We start from the raw sequence: 18,903 nt of genomic DNA on the forward strand, positions 1-18,903 counted from the left end.
ACCCACCTCAACCTTGAATCTTGGGGAATGATGAACAGGCACTGCCAGGCGTCGAACCAAAGCCGAGTGGATGAAGTTATCCGAGCTGCCGCCATCTATGAGTATACGGATGTCTCTGCCGTGCACCAGACCTCGGAACCTAATCGACCGTCGGGCAGGGATGCCGGCCATGGCATTGTACGAAAGGTGGAGGGGCTCGACCCTGTCCTCAGCTAGTACCGGCAGGATTTGGTCAACTTCAGGAATCTCAATTACAGAGTCCCGGTTAGTAGGGACTTCCTCTACAGTTTGGATCAGAAAATAGTGCTTGGAAGCACATTTGTGGGAAGGGGAATAGCGCTCGTCATAGGTAAAACAGATGCCCTTTTCTCGCCGAAACTGTATCTCCATTGGGGTTAATTTGCGCAATGTGTTAGGCTTTGGAAGGGTGGGGAGCAATGGAGGGTTTTGAGGTGGCGGTTGTGTAGGGGAAACGGTAGTGAGTGGTTTTGGGGCTAGGGCAGTGGTAGGTCGAGCCGCCGGTTGCTGTGTCTGAGCAACGGCAGAACGCCAGCGTTGGGTGTGGGGCAGAAACTTTTCATCGAACAATTTGGCAAGAGAAACTGCTTGCAACAAATAGATCGGTGAACGGGCTTTCACCTCCCGTTTCAGTTCCGGATGAAGACCACCCACAAAGCAATCCAGAAGCAAAGCATCATCTAAGCCATATGCACGGGCTGCTAGGTCGTTAAAGGATTCAAAGTAAGCATTCACCGTGGTGGATTGTTTCAATTTCAGTAGCTCTTCTCAGGGGTTTTCAAAATGGGACGGCCCGAATTGCATTTGCAAGGCAGTGGAGATGGCAAGCCAATCAGCCATAGGTTCGAGTCTCTCCCACATCTGAAACCAAGCAAGGGCCTGGCCCTCCAAATTGACGGCCACCAGATCCAATCGTTGGTCCTCCGGGATATCATAGATCCGGAAGAAATGTTCCACGCGATAAATCTATTGGGAGACATCCTCCGCGCCAGAGAAACGAGGGAAGTCCACTTTCATCTGCCGAGAGTGGCCAAAGATAGGGGAGGACGGTCCGCGTCTCGGGGATTCTGCCAAGTGCTGGGCGAACTGCTCCTGTAACAAACCAATTCTTTGTGTGAGAGCGGCAAATTGCTCGATGTAGCCATCCAATTGCTCGGTTAAACGAGAAATTGCAGCTTGCAATGTCTGGAGACGCGTATTCTCTGTCATTGGAACTCAATGAAAGCACCAAATGATAGCAATTGCAAGCTATAAAAGATTCTGATGAAAAATTGAAAGTGGTACAAGTGTAATATAACAGCACAAGTATAGTATAGCAATATTAGGGATGAGTCCAAGTAATCAGAGTATGAGGGAATTAGATGGAAGGAATGAAGGAATCAATGAATGTAGTCCAAGTTCACCTGCAAGGGGGATCTTAATTAGAATGTGAAGTTTTTAGGGAGAGAGTGTACAGAGAGAGTACAGAGAAAAGTTATCAAGTCAGAAGAGAAGACTCACATTACACACATGCCCCATCAGGCCTTTTCTCCCTTCTTATTTACCCCCTTTCTTTCCTCTTTGTATCAATTAAATTACACTTTTTAGTTAAATTTGTAATAATTTTATGTTACCCAAATTAATTATTTATTTGTTAGTTTTTCTCTCTTAATTACGGTTTTTTTAGGACTCTTTTCATTTTAAACAATATTATTTATTACTATCAAAGTTTGGATTTAAAAGTAAACATGGCGGTTAAAAATTCAGATTGTGACGATTTTTTGATCGTCACTAAACATATAACAATGATTGAGTGATCGCTGACACTAAAGACGCCAGTAAATCTTTAACGGTGATTTTTTTCATTAGAATAACCGCTACCAAACATGGTTTTATCGGTAAAAACGTTCTACGGCAGTTAGTAACTGTTATTGATTTTCAGGACTAATTTGAAATTCTTTTCACAACAGTTATCATTTATTTTAGCTAAAAAATTTAGATTTTGCAGCATTCGATAGTAACAGCCGCTAAAGGTAATTTTTTTCATTTAAATAGTTTATTTGAATTGAAGGTAAAAGAACAGATGTCTTTATCTATAAATAGTATATTTTACAAAAAAATACCATGAACTATATCTGCTATTATGTAGACGCACTTTAGAAACAATAATGTTGTTGAGTTCAATATTGCATCACAGGAGAAAATGAAATATATAGAATTGTACATTACAGATCTTTTTTCTAAGAGATATGCCCAAAGTATTAATAAAGGAGATGGTAATTGTTGTTTATTTTTGTTTTGTTCTAAAAGTTTCTTGTGATATTAACATACCATGTTTTTACTAAATTAATATCTGACGACTTAGGAGTTCACAGTTTCTTTTCAGTAGCCTTATATTATTGTATGATGTTGATATTTTTAATGTTACCTGAATATTCAGGAGAAGTAGTTAATGACAGTCTAGATGGGATAGAGACTGATTCAGAAGAAAATTTAGATGAAATCTTCTTCGTTAAAATTGACATCTCCATGAAGTCTGATATCAAAAGGGTCTCAAAAGAAGACAAAAAAACTTTGGATGATTAGCAAATACAAGATCATCTACATGTTGCAAATAAGGGCTTCAATTTGAACAAAATGTCATGGTTTAGAGATGAAATATCAGATTCTGTATCACGTGAAAGCTATAGATTCATGACAGAGTATTTTTGCCCAGGTTAATACGATTTTGAAGAGAAATTTTGACCTTGTATTTTAAGACTTAAGTGGATTCCCCTTAGTTTAATGGTTTTGGTTGTAGTATTATACATGTGACTACTTTTTGAAATTCAAAATTCATGTTGAATAAGGTATATTTTCGAAGAAGCCTTAGTTTAATTTATGCTCGATTAAAATTAGCATTAATTGATACATTTCTCACATATTTCTTTTACATTTATGCTTGAATGCAAACTTATAAGATCTTATAGTAAACGAGAAAATCTAATTTGTAAATATGTTCACATGATTGAAAAAAATATATTTTTAAAGTGATTAATTTTTTTTACATAAAAAATCCAAAAATAGTGTCACGGTTTAGGTAACAGTGACTCAAGCATATTGCTCAAAATTAATTAATTAGAATATATCAAAAATTAAAATACGGACAAACTCAATTTATTTATCAACAAAAAATTCTATATTTGCGAAAGACAACATTTTTGTGTAACAACAATGTTGAAACTAGTGAGACCTAAAGTAGTTTATATTCTGTTAGTTTTTAAAAAGAGACTACATCCAAATATGAGAGTGAGGAATTAAGTAAATTTGACGGCGGTTAGAATAAAACCACCGATAAAAATAAAAATTCTAGCTCAATAACTATCTTTTGCATTTTGTTATATTTAGCAGCGGTTGAACATAACCGCTGCTAAATTTGAAACGAATAGCAACTCCATGACTAATCGCTGCATTAACTGCCACTATTTTTTATCCAATAATAAATTTCTACAACCGTTGTTAAACTGCCGTTATTATCTACCGAGATTATTGTAGTGATATACAATATTTTCACATGAAATTTGTTTACAAAATATTTTTTTATTATTATTTACGTTAGTTAATGAAAAATATACATACGTTTTGTCACAGAAACAAACAAATAAATAAATTATTGATATTAATTGGATTATAATATAAAAGAGAAAATAAAAAAATAGTATATGATTAAGTGGCATTACTATAAGATAGTAATAGAAAGAAAATATTAAATAAGAAAGAGAAAGACTAGCAAAATAATTAATGTGAATAACATAAAATTACAAATTTAACCAAAAGGCATAATTTAATATAAAAAAATATAATTTTTATAACCAAATCAAACTAGACAACTCATAAATTTGTATAGTCAGCAAAATTCTATATAGTGAAAGCGAAACCTTCAATTCGCATAAAGTTTAATTTTTTTTCATCCTTAGTAAATATATATGGCATTTTGGATGAAAACAACTGCTCTAAATCAATGCTCTCTAAATTTTAGTGCATGAAGCCAGGATCATTTTGACTTCATTATTTACTATTAATTCTTTTTTTAAAGACAATAATATTTCATTAATAGAAATAGAAGGAACTAGCATCCACGTTACAAGAACTTAAGCAAAAGATCAGAAGATCTTCCAAAAAGATATTTGAACAGACCAAAGTGTGAAATCAAAAGAAAAAAGTGATCATTGGTAATAAGAACTAAGGAGAAGAGTGACACAGAAAGTCTTGTAATTTTTGGAGTAGCTTCCTCGCCGAAATTACTATTTTGTTGGACTGCGGCGTTTGTCCTCAAAGAACCAGCTATTCCATTCCTTCCAAATCAACCAAAGCGTTATAGCAATCTGTTGCAGCAGCGATTTACCTCTTGTTCTACCGTGCGCTTGAACTGCCATCAACCACCAGGAGCTGAATTCGAGAACCTCTGAACCAGGTAAGCACCAATTGAGTTGAGATTGTTCCCAAATTTCTCAAATTTATTTGCATCTGACTAAGCAATGAAGCTGAGTTTCTTCTGTTTCATGACAGCAAGGGCAGGTTTCACTAGTGGATGGGAATCAGTGATGGAGAAGAGAGGAGACTGGTAGACATTCATGGAAAGCTTTCCAGACAAAGATTTGGATTTTATGGGGAACTAAGAGCTTCCATAGGGACGTCCATAGGTCTCTCAGGCATAGAGTTGGAGGGCAAAGCTCCTAGGGCTCATGAAAAATGTTGTAAGCAATCAGGTAGCCTGCAGCAACATTGTAAGTGTTTGATCTGTGCAAGGCCCATTTAATTTTATCTCTATCTTCTTCAATCGGTACTGATAAAATTCTGCTACTAATGTCTTCGGTAAAAACATGTTAAATCATATTTGTGTTTCACCGGCCGTTTGAAGTAATCAGATCTTTAACCCAGAAAATTGTTGGATTTGTAGCTTGATGAGCTGATTGTGGAGGGACAGAGAAAGGATAGGGAGGTGGAAGCCACGGGTCTTCAAAAATTCTTATGTTTGAGCCTGTACCAATGCTCCAAGAAAGCCCCTTCTCAACCACTTTGCGCCCCTCTAGCAAGCTGCGCCACCCACATGAAGGTGTGTTTCCAACTTTGGCTTTTAATGCATTGTAATATCGATAATACTTTTCTTTTAAAACTCTAGATAGGAGTGAATTTGGTTGTGTTGTTATTCGCCAAAACTGCTTCCCCAATAAGGCTATATTCTGTGCTCTGAGGTCCTTGATCCCAAGCCCCCCTTCCTTCTTAGGTTTGGTCATAGTATTCCAGCTGATCCACACCATTTTTTCTTTTTGTACCTTGCTATCCCCACCAGAATTGAGAGAGCATACTATGGATTTCTGAGATGAGTGCGTTAGGGAGCTTAAAGCAGGACAGTATATATATAGGGACTGCTTCTCCTACTGCCTTGAGTAGAATATATCGACCTCCTGCTGACAGTAGCTTTCCTGATCTTCTTCTTGATGAGGCTGAATGTAGCTTTTTTAGATTTATTAACAATAGAAGGAAGGCCTAAGTATTTGTCTGTAGCCCTAATGTGGTTAATATTTAATGCCGCTGCCCATTTATTTCTGTGAAAATCTAGAGTATTATGACTGAAAAAGACTGAGGATTTGTTGAGATTCACTTTTTGTCCACTAAAACCATCGTATGTATGTAAGAGTTCCAAAATATTCTCGCACGATTTCGTATAAGCTTTGCAAAATAGGATCGAATTATCCGCAAACAGTAGATGATTGACTCTGGGGCATCTCCTTGACATTGGAATACCTTGAATTAGATTGTTTTGTTCTACCTTATGTAGCAAGAAGGAGGGACCTTCTGCACAGAATAAGAAAAGATATAGAGATAGAGGGTCTCCTTGAGGGATACCTCTATTTGGTTTAAAGAAACCATAGGGTTGACCTTCCACAACGACAAAATAAGAAACAGTTGTGACTAACTCTTGAATCCAAGCAATCAAAGTACCATCAAAGTCAAGTTTTGTTAACATGAACCAGAGAAAATGCCATTCCACTCTATCATAAGCCTTGCTCATATCTAATTTCACAGCCATTTCAGTCTCCAGCCCTTGCCTCTTATTTTTAAGATAATGCATATATTCATGTGCAATTAAGATATTATCTGAGATCAAGCGGCCTTTAATAAATGCACTCTTGTTAAGACTCACCAAATTTGTCATCAAACCTTGGAGTCTAAAAACCAGAATTTTAGAAATAATTTCATATACCATCGTAGAAAGGCTACTAGGTCTCACCTGAGTCATATTGTTAGCATCTCAAACTTTAGAAATGAGGCAAATATGAGTGTGGTTTAAGTTTTTAAGAAGTCTTCCACCTGCATAGAAACTTTGAACTGCACGAAATAAGTCACTGCTAATGATGTCCCAGTAACACTGGATGAACTTGGCTGTCATGCCATCTTCTCTCGGAGCACTTTGGGGATGCACACTGAAAGTAGCTCTCTTAACGTCTTCTATAGTAACCGGTTTTTGCAGCCTACGGTTCATGGAAGCTATAACCTTAGGTTCAAAGTCAGTGAAATAAGGCTCCGAATCGGTTTCACATGTAGAAGAGAATATCTCCTTAAAATATTCTTTAGCTACTCCTACAATTTCGGAATTAGTAGTTGCTGTTTCACCATTTACACTCTCTAGATTCCAAATTCTATTCCTTCTCATCCTGTTTTTGAACTTTTGATAGAAGAATTGAGTGTTACGGTCCCCTTCCTGAAGCCATTTAACCCTGGACTTCGCCTTCCAATACATCTCTTCATCATGGTAGGCTATTTCTAATTTTCGCTCTAGTTCCAATAATTCCTCTCCACCATACACGCTTGTTGATCTCAGCTCTTCGATCTGACAGTTTAGTTGCTCAATCTATTTTTTAGAATTGTGATTTCTCTCCTTTTGCCATTGAACAAGACGGTGTCTACACCTTTTTAACTTTTGGGCCAGAATGAATATTGGGGAGTCTGAGATTTCTTCTTTCCAAGTATCACATATAATCTATCGCACCTCAAGTTTTGAGCATCATCTCTCTTGGAACGTGAATTGTCTTTTAGAGCTCCTTGGTCTTGGGTTAGAGTCTATCAAATGTGGGGCATGGTCTGAGCCTAACTCAGAGAGCCTAAGGACCACTAAATTAGCGTACAACGACAGCCAATCAGTCCTAGCGAGGGCCCTATCCAATCTTTCCTGTACTAAATCATCTCTGCGACGCCTATTTGACCAAGTGAAAGGTCTCCCTACCATCACTAGGTCCACAAGAGTTCCATCATCAATAAAGTTGTGGAATGCAATGATGGAGGATGCCGATTTAGCAATACCTCCCAATTTCTCAGCTTGCGAAGTGATGGCATTAAAGTCTCCGATGACTACAATCTTTCATCCGAATTGTTGGATAACCAGCTATAATGGAGAGAATTGCAATGATCACATCTGCTCATTGGTGTTTAAGTGCACCCCTATCAAACCCCAGCTCTCATTAGGACACTGATTAGTAATTCTTGCTGTAATAAATAATTGGTCCAATTGCACAACCTGCACTGTCACCCCTTCCCTCCAAGCCAACGCTATTCCTCCCACCACATCATCAAGGTCAACGATAAACCAGTTACTAAATCCAGCTGCCCTTAATTTTTAGTCCACATTGCAAGCCTGGTTCTTAGTTTCATAGAAGAAACCAAACTCCGGGAAGTGGGATCTTGGCATCCCTTTCAGATGATGGACTGTCAGAGATTTTTCCAAACCCTGACAGTTCCAGCAGAGTAGCTTCATATCTCCTTGGGTGCCAATTGAAAGCTGGCACCCTCCACCTGGTCATCCAAAATCTGATTAATACCAAGACAACTTTTTTTGCTGATCATTATTTTCTTTATCCATACTTCTCCTTTTCTCTCTAGCTTGTTTGATGTAGTTACCTCCTTCCCTTGCCATTTGCTTCAGTCTAGAGGTCTTCCCTTTTTTAGCAGCCATAGTAGCATTACTGGTATTTCCATTGGCATCAATCTGAGCTATAGGGATTTTGCCTAAAATCATCGGGGATGTAGTTTCATTTGTAGATATCTAAAAATCATCAGTGCCTTCATTTGAATCTTTCGCACTAGCCTCTGCATGCTGCTTGTTGGGTCCTTAGTTTGTGCCCCCTATTTTGACATGCTAAGCTTTGAGAAGCCTTCTATCAGCCAAGCTGGAGATGGTTTTTTTTTTTTTGGTGAGGCAGCATTGAGCTTGCTGAGTTTAATTTATTATAAAATTCCCTTTCATTATCTGCAATTCTTCTCCCCACTTCATCAGACTTCACCCAATCTCCAATTTTATTTTTCTGAATATGACCAACAGCAGAATCTTCTAACCATTATGAACATTTTTTTATCTCGTGGCCTAAATTTGCACAATAAGTGCACATGGTGCCTAGCTTTTCATACCTAAGACCTATTTTGATGGTCTTCTTATCCAGACCAGCAATTAGCAGGCTGTCTTTTACTTCTTTCTCACCACAAATATCAACCCTAGCCTTGAGGATTATATTTTCTTTTCCCCTAACCTCAAAAAACCCAAATCAGACACCTTCCCCAGGCTTTCTCCTATTTTTCTCCCTGCTTCCATTATTTTGAACTTTTTCAGGAGCCCCCCACAATTGTACCCAAACTAGGAATTCAGATATTACATTGTCAGCAGCCTCCTCCTGGACATTCCATTGTCTAATGTGTAAAACGAAATTCTTAAATAGCTAAGGAGAGCCTTTTTCAATTCTTAGTAATTCTTCTTCCATATCAAAGAAGAATTGAAAGACATTAGGTTTTATTTCAGTAACTTTGAATCCTTTCGACTTATCCCATATCGCTGTTAACGCATTCTCCATGGTGCCAATTGTGAATTGTCTATTAGTGAAGAGTCTACCTATCAGGCTATTGGCGTAGGCCTGAACCCCTTCTATGATATCTTCTTCTCCAAGAAATACCATCCCTCCCTGGCGATCTTCTGCATTTTGGTTCCTCCAGCTAGTCTCTTCCTTCTTATCTCCTATACTACAGCGTCTTAATGTAGTGATCAGGTGCTCAGAAGTGGATCAGACTACACGTTAAGTTTTATCAGATTAAAGAGTCTTAATAGGCGCTGTTATAAACCCTAGCAGAGCACTAAAGAAGCCTTAGTAGACGCTTCAAATTCTATTAAGTCATTTTAATATTAAATTACTTCTCCTAAAATATTAATAATATAAATGAAGTTGGCTAATGAGCATGACAACCTCTTACCCAAAATTAATTAAAAACATTATTACATATTTAAGAGCAAATATCGCATATTTGTTCAGTGAAATTTCATTTCGATTTCTAATCATTTTGATAAATGATAATATATCTTTAACGAAAATTTTTTTGGTGATTATTCTCTAACAAAATTAAAGTATCATGTTGATTTTTATTCATTCATTTCATCAGATATTTTAACGTATCTGTTAATATATATGTTAATTGCTAATAGCATAAAAATTTAAATATTTTTTTTAATTAATAGAGATTAAAGTATTTCTTCCTAAAATAGATAATAGTTTAAGTGTCTCTTATAGAAATCATTATCCGTCATTATCCTCTCATTCCTCCGAATAACACTTTAAAGCTGAAGATTAATCTGTACAACTTATGATTCTTTGTTAGGGTTAATTTCTAATCCATGAACAAATTTTGAAGAACTTGTATTAATTTAGAAGCAAGCAAAACACGTGTTTTACTGATTGTGCAGGGGTTATTTGTCTTACACAAATTGAGCACTAATATGTATGCAGTTAACGATACAACTAGAATAGTATCATTATCAGTTGACAGAAATATTAACAAAGAAACTAGGATGTCCAATAGAATGAATAATTAAGAGTTAAATGACAATTTTAATTTTTTTTTTATGATATTTTTCATCCCAACAGACTAAGAATTAATTTATCACGGAACAGAACTTCATTTAAGGATTTGTCATTCTTAATTACACAAGGTGACATTTTAATTGTTAGTGGACAGATTATCCCTTATCAAATTAGTTATGAGGTTAGGTGAAATTTTTTTTTTTTTTGTTATTCATGATATTTTTTAATTCGATCTCCCAATATTTATTTAAACAGATAAGTGAACTGACATCAACTAAAGTTGGTTAGGTGAGATTCTTCTTAGGTGAAAAAAAGAGAGTCTAAGTCCAAAAGAGAAACAAAAAAAAAATAGCCTAACAAACAATGCTATCCTACTTCATCCCTGTGTACACGAGAAGTACCTCCACTCCCTATTTGTCATTAGATTTCTTTTCTTGGACAACATTTGCCATTAGATTTGAAAATTACATGTCGATTTCTCTGAGGCCCAATTAGGAGTTCAAGGCTTAATCCATAAGCCCAAATTATTATGAATGACTCCGATCCCTGCCCAATTACCTGGTTGAAAAACTTGCATCAACGGCCTTTTCTTAATGTCACTTTATTTTAATTTATTATTAAAAATATTATACTTTTTTATTAATTATTCAGATATCACTCTTTTATTGCAATGATAATTGAATTGATATTTTATTTTTAATTATACTTGTTTCTAATGATATAAAAACGGTAATATTTAAATAACTAATTTTAAAATAGTAATATTTTAATAATAAATTATAAAAAATGTTACAATATCTGGTCTTTTTTTTTCAGTTAGATAATTTCATTTATGAAAAAAAAGAAATATAGATATCTATATATGAAACAAAAAAAAAAAACAAAAGATTCTTAACGCTCTACTATAGAGGTAACCTTATATATATAATAGAGAGTAAAGTGTTTATCAATTAGGATTTGAGAATTTGTTGAAACTCTTTCTGCAATTTCAAAGTTGACGCCATTATCTATTGCACACTAGTTAATACGTTATCATTAAAAATAAATCTGTTCCTAACTTTTTATAGGAATCAACTCAAAATTACCATCATTTTGTTTAGAGGAACTATTGGATTAAGTAGGTAAGACTCTTATCCTCAAGTTCTATTTAACATAAAAATCAAAGTCTTTGATACCCTTTTTAGCAGCTGATAAATCCACTTTTAACCAAATTTCTATTAATTTTTCACAATAAAAAATGCAATAATTAATTGTTTTTGAAAATTATAAAGTTGAAACTACAATATTCAGCTTGCATAATAAATCTCATAACAAAATTATGACTAATTAAAGAATGTAACCTTTTGTGCATGCCAACGATGATCCGAGTCAAAAATCAATCCACAAGACTGTCAAAGGGATAAATACAGAAACAATATTCTCATAATTAAGTAAGAAATAATTAAAGTGATTCCGCCTCGCCTCAACAATGCACCATTACTATTATTATGCTTACCATGGTAAATCTTTTTGTATGATTTTATCTTAGTAATTTAAATTTAAACATTTTAATATATATGAACAAGAACATAATCAATATTTTTAAGATTCTTCCCTAACAGTTTTATCACCTATTTCAGGTTTGCATACAGCTAGTAAAGCAAAAGATAAAAATATGCCATTATTGGGTTTCACCAGAAAAGAAAAAGCACCAATTAAATATCATCCCAATAAAGTAGATTTTCCTTCAAAAAATAAGCAGATGTAAGTTTAATGTTAACAATGTTAATTGTTTTTCACAGTATTTTTTAATTTGGCACACTGATTTGTTATAGATCTAAATTTCATTCAAAAATTTATTGTTAGCTAATAAATTGTTACACATATTAAGCGAAATTCGAACATTAATACTTACTTAAGAGAATAAATGAACTAATTTGTTACTTATAAAATTTGATGAGCTGAATATTTTGATATACATGGAATTTATAATGAGTGCAACTTTCTATTTTAGATATATATAATTTTGAAAAATTGGGAGGAAATTTAAATAAAAAAAAAACACATCACAAAAGAGCGAAATCTTATAGTGATTTAGCTTATTAATAACTATAATTTTTATAATAATAAGTACTTAATCCAATGCAACAACAAAAAAATTAACTTGAGATACATGATGATGGGTATCCTAATGATTTATATCGGCCTTTAGTGATATGATCATGGGAACTTTAATTATTAGCTGAATATACTTGAATTTTTCACCTAGAACTTTGTCAACTTGTCATTGTCTTTACAATATTTAATTAATATATAGACAAATATTGGATTGTATCCCCTTGGAATTATATATATTGGTCCTTATTTCCTTGCCATATATATAGCTCATTGTTAGCGTTTATATTAATGTCTTCTTGTAGGTAGTAATAACTACTAGCAAAACACAATACAAAGTTGATCATTATCTAGCTTTAATTAGAGCGATAAATATTATTGTCTCTGATCTTTGATAATTCTTATGTGTCTAACTAATCAAAATTTAGCACATGCACACAAGATAAAGTGTAGCATATCTTACTAAAATATGAAGAACAATTAGTATAGGTGAAAAACTATCAAGAAGTATTAACATAAGGTTTTATATAATTTATTTTCACAGAAACTATACTTAATTAATCAACATCTTTAATTTAATTTACTTTATCTCTAAATACCTATTAATTTTGATCCAAATGAAAAATATCAGACTTGGTTTTATTATTATTATTATTATTAAAATTAAATTTTTAATTTTTTTTATATATTTTGGTAATACTTTTTTTAATAATACTTTTTAAAAAGCGTTGTTTAATAATAAAAAATATTATTTTATTTTTAATAATATTTTTTAAAATATTATAATTATCGTAATATAATTATACTAAAATGACCATATGTGTATTATAAAACAATAAACAATTTATTTCCTTAATCAAACCGTAAAGTAACATTTTTTTATAAAAAAGCCATATGGGATTTTCAGGCTCGATGGCCCCACTTCAAGTGACATGCTCCATTACAACAATAATCATCCCCATAAAATATACTTCTAAATGATAACCTACTAACAAAACATTATAATATTTAAATTAACAAAAAAAAAAGGAAAATAAAATAAAACAAAAACCAAAATGGAGAGGAAGGATGAAAAAAAAAAAAACCACGAAACACACACAAACTTCTTGACATAATTAAGGTGCTAGCTAGTAATGTATAACTAGCATCTTCTTCTTCTTCTTCTTCTTAGGTTCCAAGAAAATGTTGTGGTTTAATTTGATGAAGAGATTAGGGTTTTGTTGAAGTTAAACGTGATTGTCAGTTGATGAAGGGAGGATTAGTGGCTGAGTGAGTGATGATGCTTTGGCATGACTTGAAGCCCTAATAATGCTATGATCTCCATTAATATTATTTGATGCCATTCCAAGTTGTGCAATCCTCTTCTCTTCACTTTTACCCCACAAAACTAGGTAGAGTCCAACCACAATTAGCACTGCCCCAATGATCCTATATATATCAAAATTATTCACAATCTTAATTAGATTATATCATCATTTAAATATTTAAAGATCAAAATGGAAATGAAGACGAAGAGAGAAATGTATATATAAACAATTAAATGTTTACTTATTTTATTGGTTCTTATAATTTTATTAAATTTGTAGTTAGTTTTTTTTTAATTAGATTTTTACACTACTTTTAATTTAATAATTAAGTCTTTTTTAATATAATAAATATTAGAATTAACTGGATATTTTTTCAGAAATTGAAATTATTCATAATTAAAAATCTAATTAGATTTTTGATCGCATATATTTTTAAAAAAAATTTATTAATTTTAACGTTTTTGATATGAAAATAACATAATTACAAAATTAAAGTAGTGTAAAAATTTAATTAAAAAAATATAAAAATCTAATTAAAAATTTAGTAAAATTACGGGGACTAAAAGAGTAACTAAAGCATAATAAAATTAAAAGAGACTAATTAATTAAAGAGTTGAGAATTACCCTCCCAAGTAGAACTCTTCTCCAAGAGCAAAGGAAGCCATGATTGCAACAACAAAAGTCTGAACAGGTTGATACACAGCAACGAACACAGGGCCCCCTCTATCAATGCACCATATTTGTACAGCGAATGCAATTCCTGATGCCACCACTCCCTGTTATATAAATTAATTAAGCTATTAATAATTTTATTTATTTATTTATTTATTTTTATCTAACTGTTTACATTTTTGGAATAAATTATTAATAGAGTGAATATATAAATATAGAATATCAATTTAATTTTTATATACTTTCAGTGCAAATACATTGTACACAGAACAATCAATCATACATATACGTAACTAATTTTTAAATTTATTATTTAAACGTACGAATATAATTAATGTATTAAAATTAAAAATTTAATTTTGATGTATTGTAGTGCAAAATAATTTCATACGTGCATTCAATTACCCTATCTTTTATATTAATAGCGTGAATTATCATCCAAAAGACAGATATTATGTAAAACACTATACAGTGCATAAAAAATAATAAAAAGGAAGATTATATTATACCGCATATAGAATAGTGAAGGCTTCAGCACCAGAATGGAAAAGCCAAGCTTGATAATCTCTTTCAAAAATGAGAGCAATGAGAATGAATTGCAATAATCCAAAGAAGCAAGTGTATGAAGTGACAGAGAGCCTTGCAGGGTATTTCTTGAGAACAGGTGCTTGCAACACAAGCCAACCAGACCATGACAAACAATGTCCAATTAGGTAAATGCACCCTAGGGTCCAGTTTTTGCCCTCATCAACTGGATCCATTAATGTTGATCTTGTTGTTAATAATAATGTTGTTGTTGGTTTTGGAGAGTATATTGTTGGACCCTTGTAGAGTGTGATCACTGTTGCACCAATTACACATAGGATTGTTCCAACTACTTTCGATATTCCATCTTTTCTATTTAGTCTCACTTGTTCGATCCTAAAATTATAGCGAAAATATTTAGTAATCAAAATAAATTAATCAAAAACAGTCAGAACTTATCTTATTTAATATTTATTAATTATTGTAAGGTAAGTTTTTATTAATTTATTAATTGCCTGAGTATAGCAGCCATGAGAAATGTAATGGCTGGAACAGAGTTCTGTATTGCTGAAGCGAAGGTAGGTGATGTGTTCTCCAACCCAAGCAAATAGAAACCTTGATTTGCTGTAATCCTGTTTCATTAATACGAAATCATGTTATCAAATTACTAGCATTATCTTAAATAATATAATTATTAATTATTAATTATATATACCCGACAAGTGCCAGAACAAAGAACTGGCCTAGGAAGTTCACTGTCATCGCTGGCCTCTCCTTCCTGAACAAATAAAAGAAAAAACAATTTAGCCACTCTATATATTTTTTATTAATGTGTATAAAAATATACAACAAATAAATGTCTCGAACGACAAATTTTAATTAATTAATAATAAACATTATTAAACGTAAAATGTTCTAATTAAATATTACTATTATATTTTTTTGCATTAGCGACGGATTTTTTGATAAATTTTATCCGTCTATAATTAGCGACAGATGTAAGTAAACGTTGTCGCTAATGCGAAAGATTCTAGTAGTGTATACGTATAGAAATAACATTAAAAATTTTGTTAAAGGAGTAATAATTAATAATAATACTAACTTTTCCAAGAAGTATGCAAAGGGAAGAAGGAGAAGCAAAGCAATGATGTTCCTATAAACTGGAAAAACAAGCTTGCTAACTCCCATGTTAAGGGCAGCCCTTGAAACAACATGGAAGCCAGCATATCCAAATTGAAGTGCCAACATTGCTCCATGCAGCTGAAACTTTTCTGGCACTGAGCACCACATTCTCTTGGAAGATCCTGAATCACCCATAATAATTCTATGTATTTTGTAACAACAATGAATATTATTGAACTATATATACCCTTCTTAATTATATTGATTGGAAGAAGACGGGTCTAATAGCTCTATATATATAGCCTCTAATTTTTTATTTGGTTTAGCAAAAGAAATTAAGGGTAGGCAGTGGTGAAGAGAATGTGGAAGAAGTGGGAGATATAAATATAGTGAGGAGTGTGAAGAAGGGGAAAAGGTGTGTGTGTTGAAATTAGGGTATGGCCCACAAAAAACCTAAAAAAATTGTGGCAACTGTTGGAGTGTGTTGGTAGCTTTAGAAATGTTTTTTGGTTGTCTCCCACATTCTTTGCCAATCCAACCCTTTGGCTGACAAGACAACCCTAACCGCACTTGGGTTAAATATTTTTGCAAAATAGAAAAAGGAGTATAATTAAGGGTTATAGGACTATAGGATTATAGCCATAGGGGCTAAGACGTGTGTGTTTGAGGACAAAGAGATTAGTTCCATTTAACAATGCTCCAAAGAGATTAGCTAGCTATGGGGCTAAAATATCACACTCTTTTCTTTATTATATTGGACTCTAGGGTGTGATTTGTAAAAATATGGCAAGTTTTGATTAAATTTTGTTGATACAGTGTTTTATTGAAAAAGTAAAATCGTGAGTCACAATTTTATTAAACCATATTTAAAAAAAATCAAATTGTTAGTTATGATTTATATTTTGAATTGAAAAAAAAAATCATGAGTTAGGATTTCTATTTTTTAATTTAAAAAATTATGAGTCAATTTTTTTAATACAACTTAGTATCTACGATTTATAGTACTTGACATACTCACATTACATTTGTAGAATATACTCATTTAAGTTTATATTAGTGTATTATGCAACTTCATTCCCCTTATGAAAATTAATTTAGCGGAGAGTTCGTTGTTTGTAGATTGAGTTGAAATATTGTTGATTTTTCTAACTAAATGGATGATGAGTTTAATATTATTTAATATAATTTTAATTTTGGATAAAGTATATTGTGTTATTTTTCATGTAATGCCTTCAAATACTAACATCCAATTATGAAGATATATATAATTAGATGTATAGATACATAACGAATTTTATCGTCATGTATTTGGTAGAACCTTGCCGTCATCTATAGATAACCCACACGAGTGGAGGTGGTTGCCTCTAAACCCCACCACACCTTATGGACGCTGTTAACCTACAATAGCTACTTGCTTCCATAACCCTTTTTCACAATAGTTTTTTTTTAAATCAAAATTACGATATATACCCTCAATAATATAATTAATAGTGATTGATATATTACAACTACATTAAAATAGTTACGAATTTTAGAATTGGTATATTGCGGCAGTTTGAAATTGTTGTAAAATAAAATGGTTCGAAATTCTGATATAACGACGGTTAAGTTAATGGTTGTTAAAAATTACCGTAAATCTTAATTTTCACACTTTAAAAAAAGATAGTGTTCGCTTAAACACTGATAATCTATTTTAATTTATGACGAATTAAAACTGCTACGAATTCTTAAAAAACCGCAGATAATTTCTATATACCTTGTAGCGGCGGTTTTATATATATATATATATATATATATATATATATATATATATATATATATATATATATATATATATATATGTATGTATGTTTAACTAATGGTTTAAAGTTTAAACTATTGATTAATACTGCTTTATTATAAGAGAATAGTTAGTCATCAAATACGCTCAATTCTCATAAATGAGTGAACCCTTGATTACATGATTTTTTAATTATTTTCACATTCACTAGCTAGTTCATTATTCTTCTAGTGTATATAAATATATATGGCGATGATGATGATCTAGTAGTATAGTTTTGTGCTATATCCAGATCAATTATATTCTTTTTAGGGAATTTTATACAATTTCACAAATAATCCATACATATACCACACAAAACTTATAATAATGATGATTGAGATACAATATATGATAAGAACTACATACTTTAATTTTTTTTTCTTGCGACTAGAACTACATACTTTATAACGGTTTAATATTAACAAATAATAATTTTTAGGTATAGTAATATAAATTTCTTTTAACTACAATAACATTCTGAGCTCACTAAAAAAAGGTTGTAGTGGCAAAATATAGTAGTAGTAATATATATTATGATTGTTATTTCTTTTAATTATTTTTTTTTTGACAATTGTTATTTATCATTAGTATTATTTATTATAGTGACAAGTTATAAAATATTTGTCAATATCAAAAAGTCTTAATCGAATAATATCGTTATAATTGTCACTAAAATTTTAGCGATAAAATATAAGACGACTAATAATTAATTGATGGTTAATATATTAGTGATTATTTTTATTGTTATTAAAAATAAAATAAATTACCACTAAAACTCTAAAAGTATTTTTTTTTTGTTTTTGTAGTGGTTGCTATAAAAGATGAAATTTAATATTTTAAAGTTTCTTTACTTGGAAAAAAATGGGGAAGAAACTGGCCGTACGGAATATATATATATATATATATATATATATATATATATATATATATATATATATATTGAAAAAAGTAAAACTAGGAATCGAATGTGGTATTCCTCTTTACTATGAGAAAAGTAATTATATTTGTTGATGGATTCGTTATGCTCGCTTTACGCTACTTTCTTCTCTTATTTTATACATATGCCGGGTAATAAACAATTAACTGGAGAACAAAATTGCAATCACTTTTACTAGAAATATATTAAAGAAATTTAATGAAATTTTTTTTTTCCCACTAAGGTTCCCATAGCACAATGTGAGGGTTGGTTTTCTGAAACGAATTTGTTCACTTTAACAGACATGCTGCCCCCTCTCAAATGCGACCACAATCATTTTAAAATTCAAAGAGACATCGATTGATATATCAGACACTTTCATATTTCAAAGTTAAAAATAAAATTTAAAAAAAAAGCTTAATTTTTCTATTCACTTGCACGTTTGAGAGAGAAAGAGAGAATCTTTTGAAGATGGAAATGCATATCCATGAATTGTTGTATGTCATCCATGGTCTGCTCTTTAGGGATTTTGCTTCTGAAATAGACTCTGTCACTCTCACTCTTTTC

The 18,903-nt window shown here is 32.0% G+C and overlaps 1 protein-coding gene across 1 annotated transcript; it reads right to left on the reverse strand.

The window, feature by feature from the left end:
• Positions 1-12,797: 12,797 nt before the first annotated feature.
• On the reverse strand, positions 12,798-15,955 carry LOC112696346 (protein WALLS ARE THIN 1). Its single transcript, XM_025749076.3, has 6 exons — positions 15,579-15,955; positions 15,192-15,254; positions 14,992-15,108; positions 14,461-14,872; positions 13,904-14,055; positions 12,798-13,400 (listed from the first exon to the last, which is right to left on the reverse strand). The coding sequence occupies exons 1-6, from the start codon at positions 15,791-15,793 to the stop codon at positions 13,199-13,201; spliced, it is 1,161 nt and encodes a 386-aa protein (XP_025604861.1). The 5' UTR covers positions 15,794-15,955; the 3' UTR covers positions 12,798-13,198.
• Positions 15,956-18,903: the final 2,948 nt, after the last annotated feature.

Source organism: Arachis hypogaea, chromosome 6 (genome assembly GCF_003086295.3).
Source record: "Arachis hypogaea cultivar Tifrunner chromosome 6, arahy.Tifrunner.gnm2.J5K5, whole genome shotgun sequence".
Taxonomy (NCBI): Eukaryota; Viridiplantae; Streptophyta; class Magnoliopsida; order Fabales; family Fabaceae; genus Arachis; species Arachis hypogaea.

Bases quoted from the DNA above. Each gene is read 5' to 3' on its own strand.
- LOC112696346 (XM_025749076.3), bottom strand. From the start codon at position 15,793: ATGGGTGATTCAGGATCTTCCAAGAGAATGTGGTGCTCAGTGCCAGAA. The intron at 15,109-15,191 runs GTATATATAATT...TTAATGAAACAG, and splicing joins TTTGTTCTGGCACTTGTCGG to GATTACAGCAAATCAAGGTT. The intron at 14,873-14,991 runs GCAATTAATAAA...CTATAATTTTAG, and splicing joins CTCATGGCTGCTATACTCAG to GATCGAACAAGTGAGACTAA.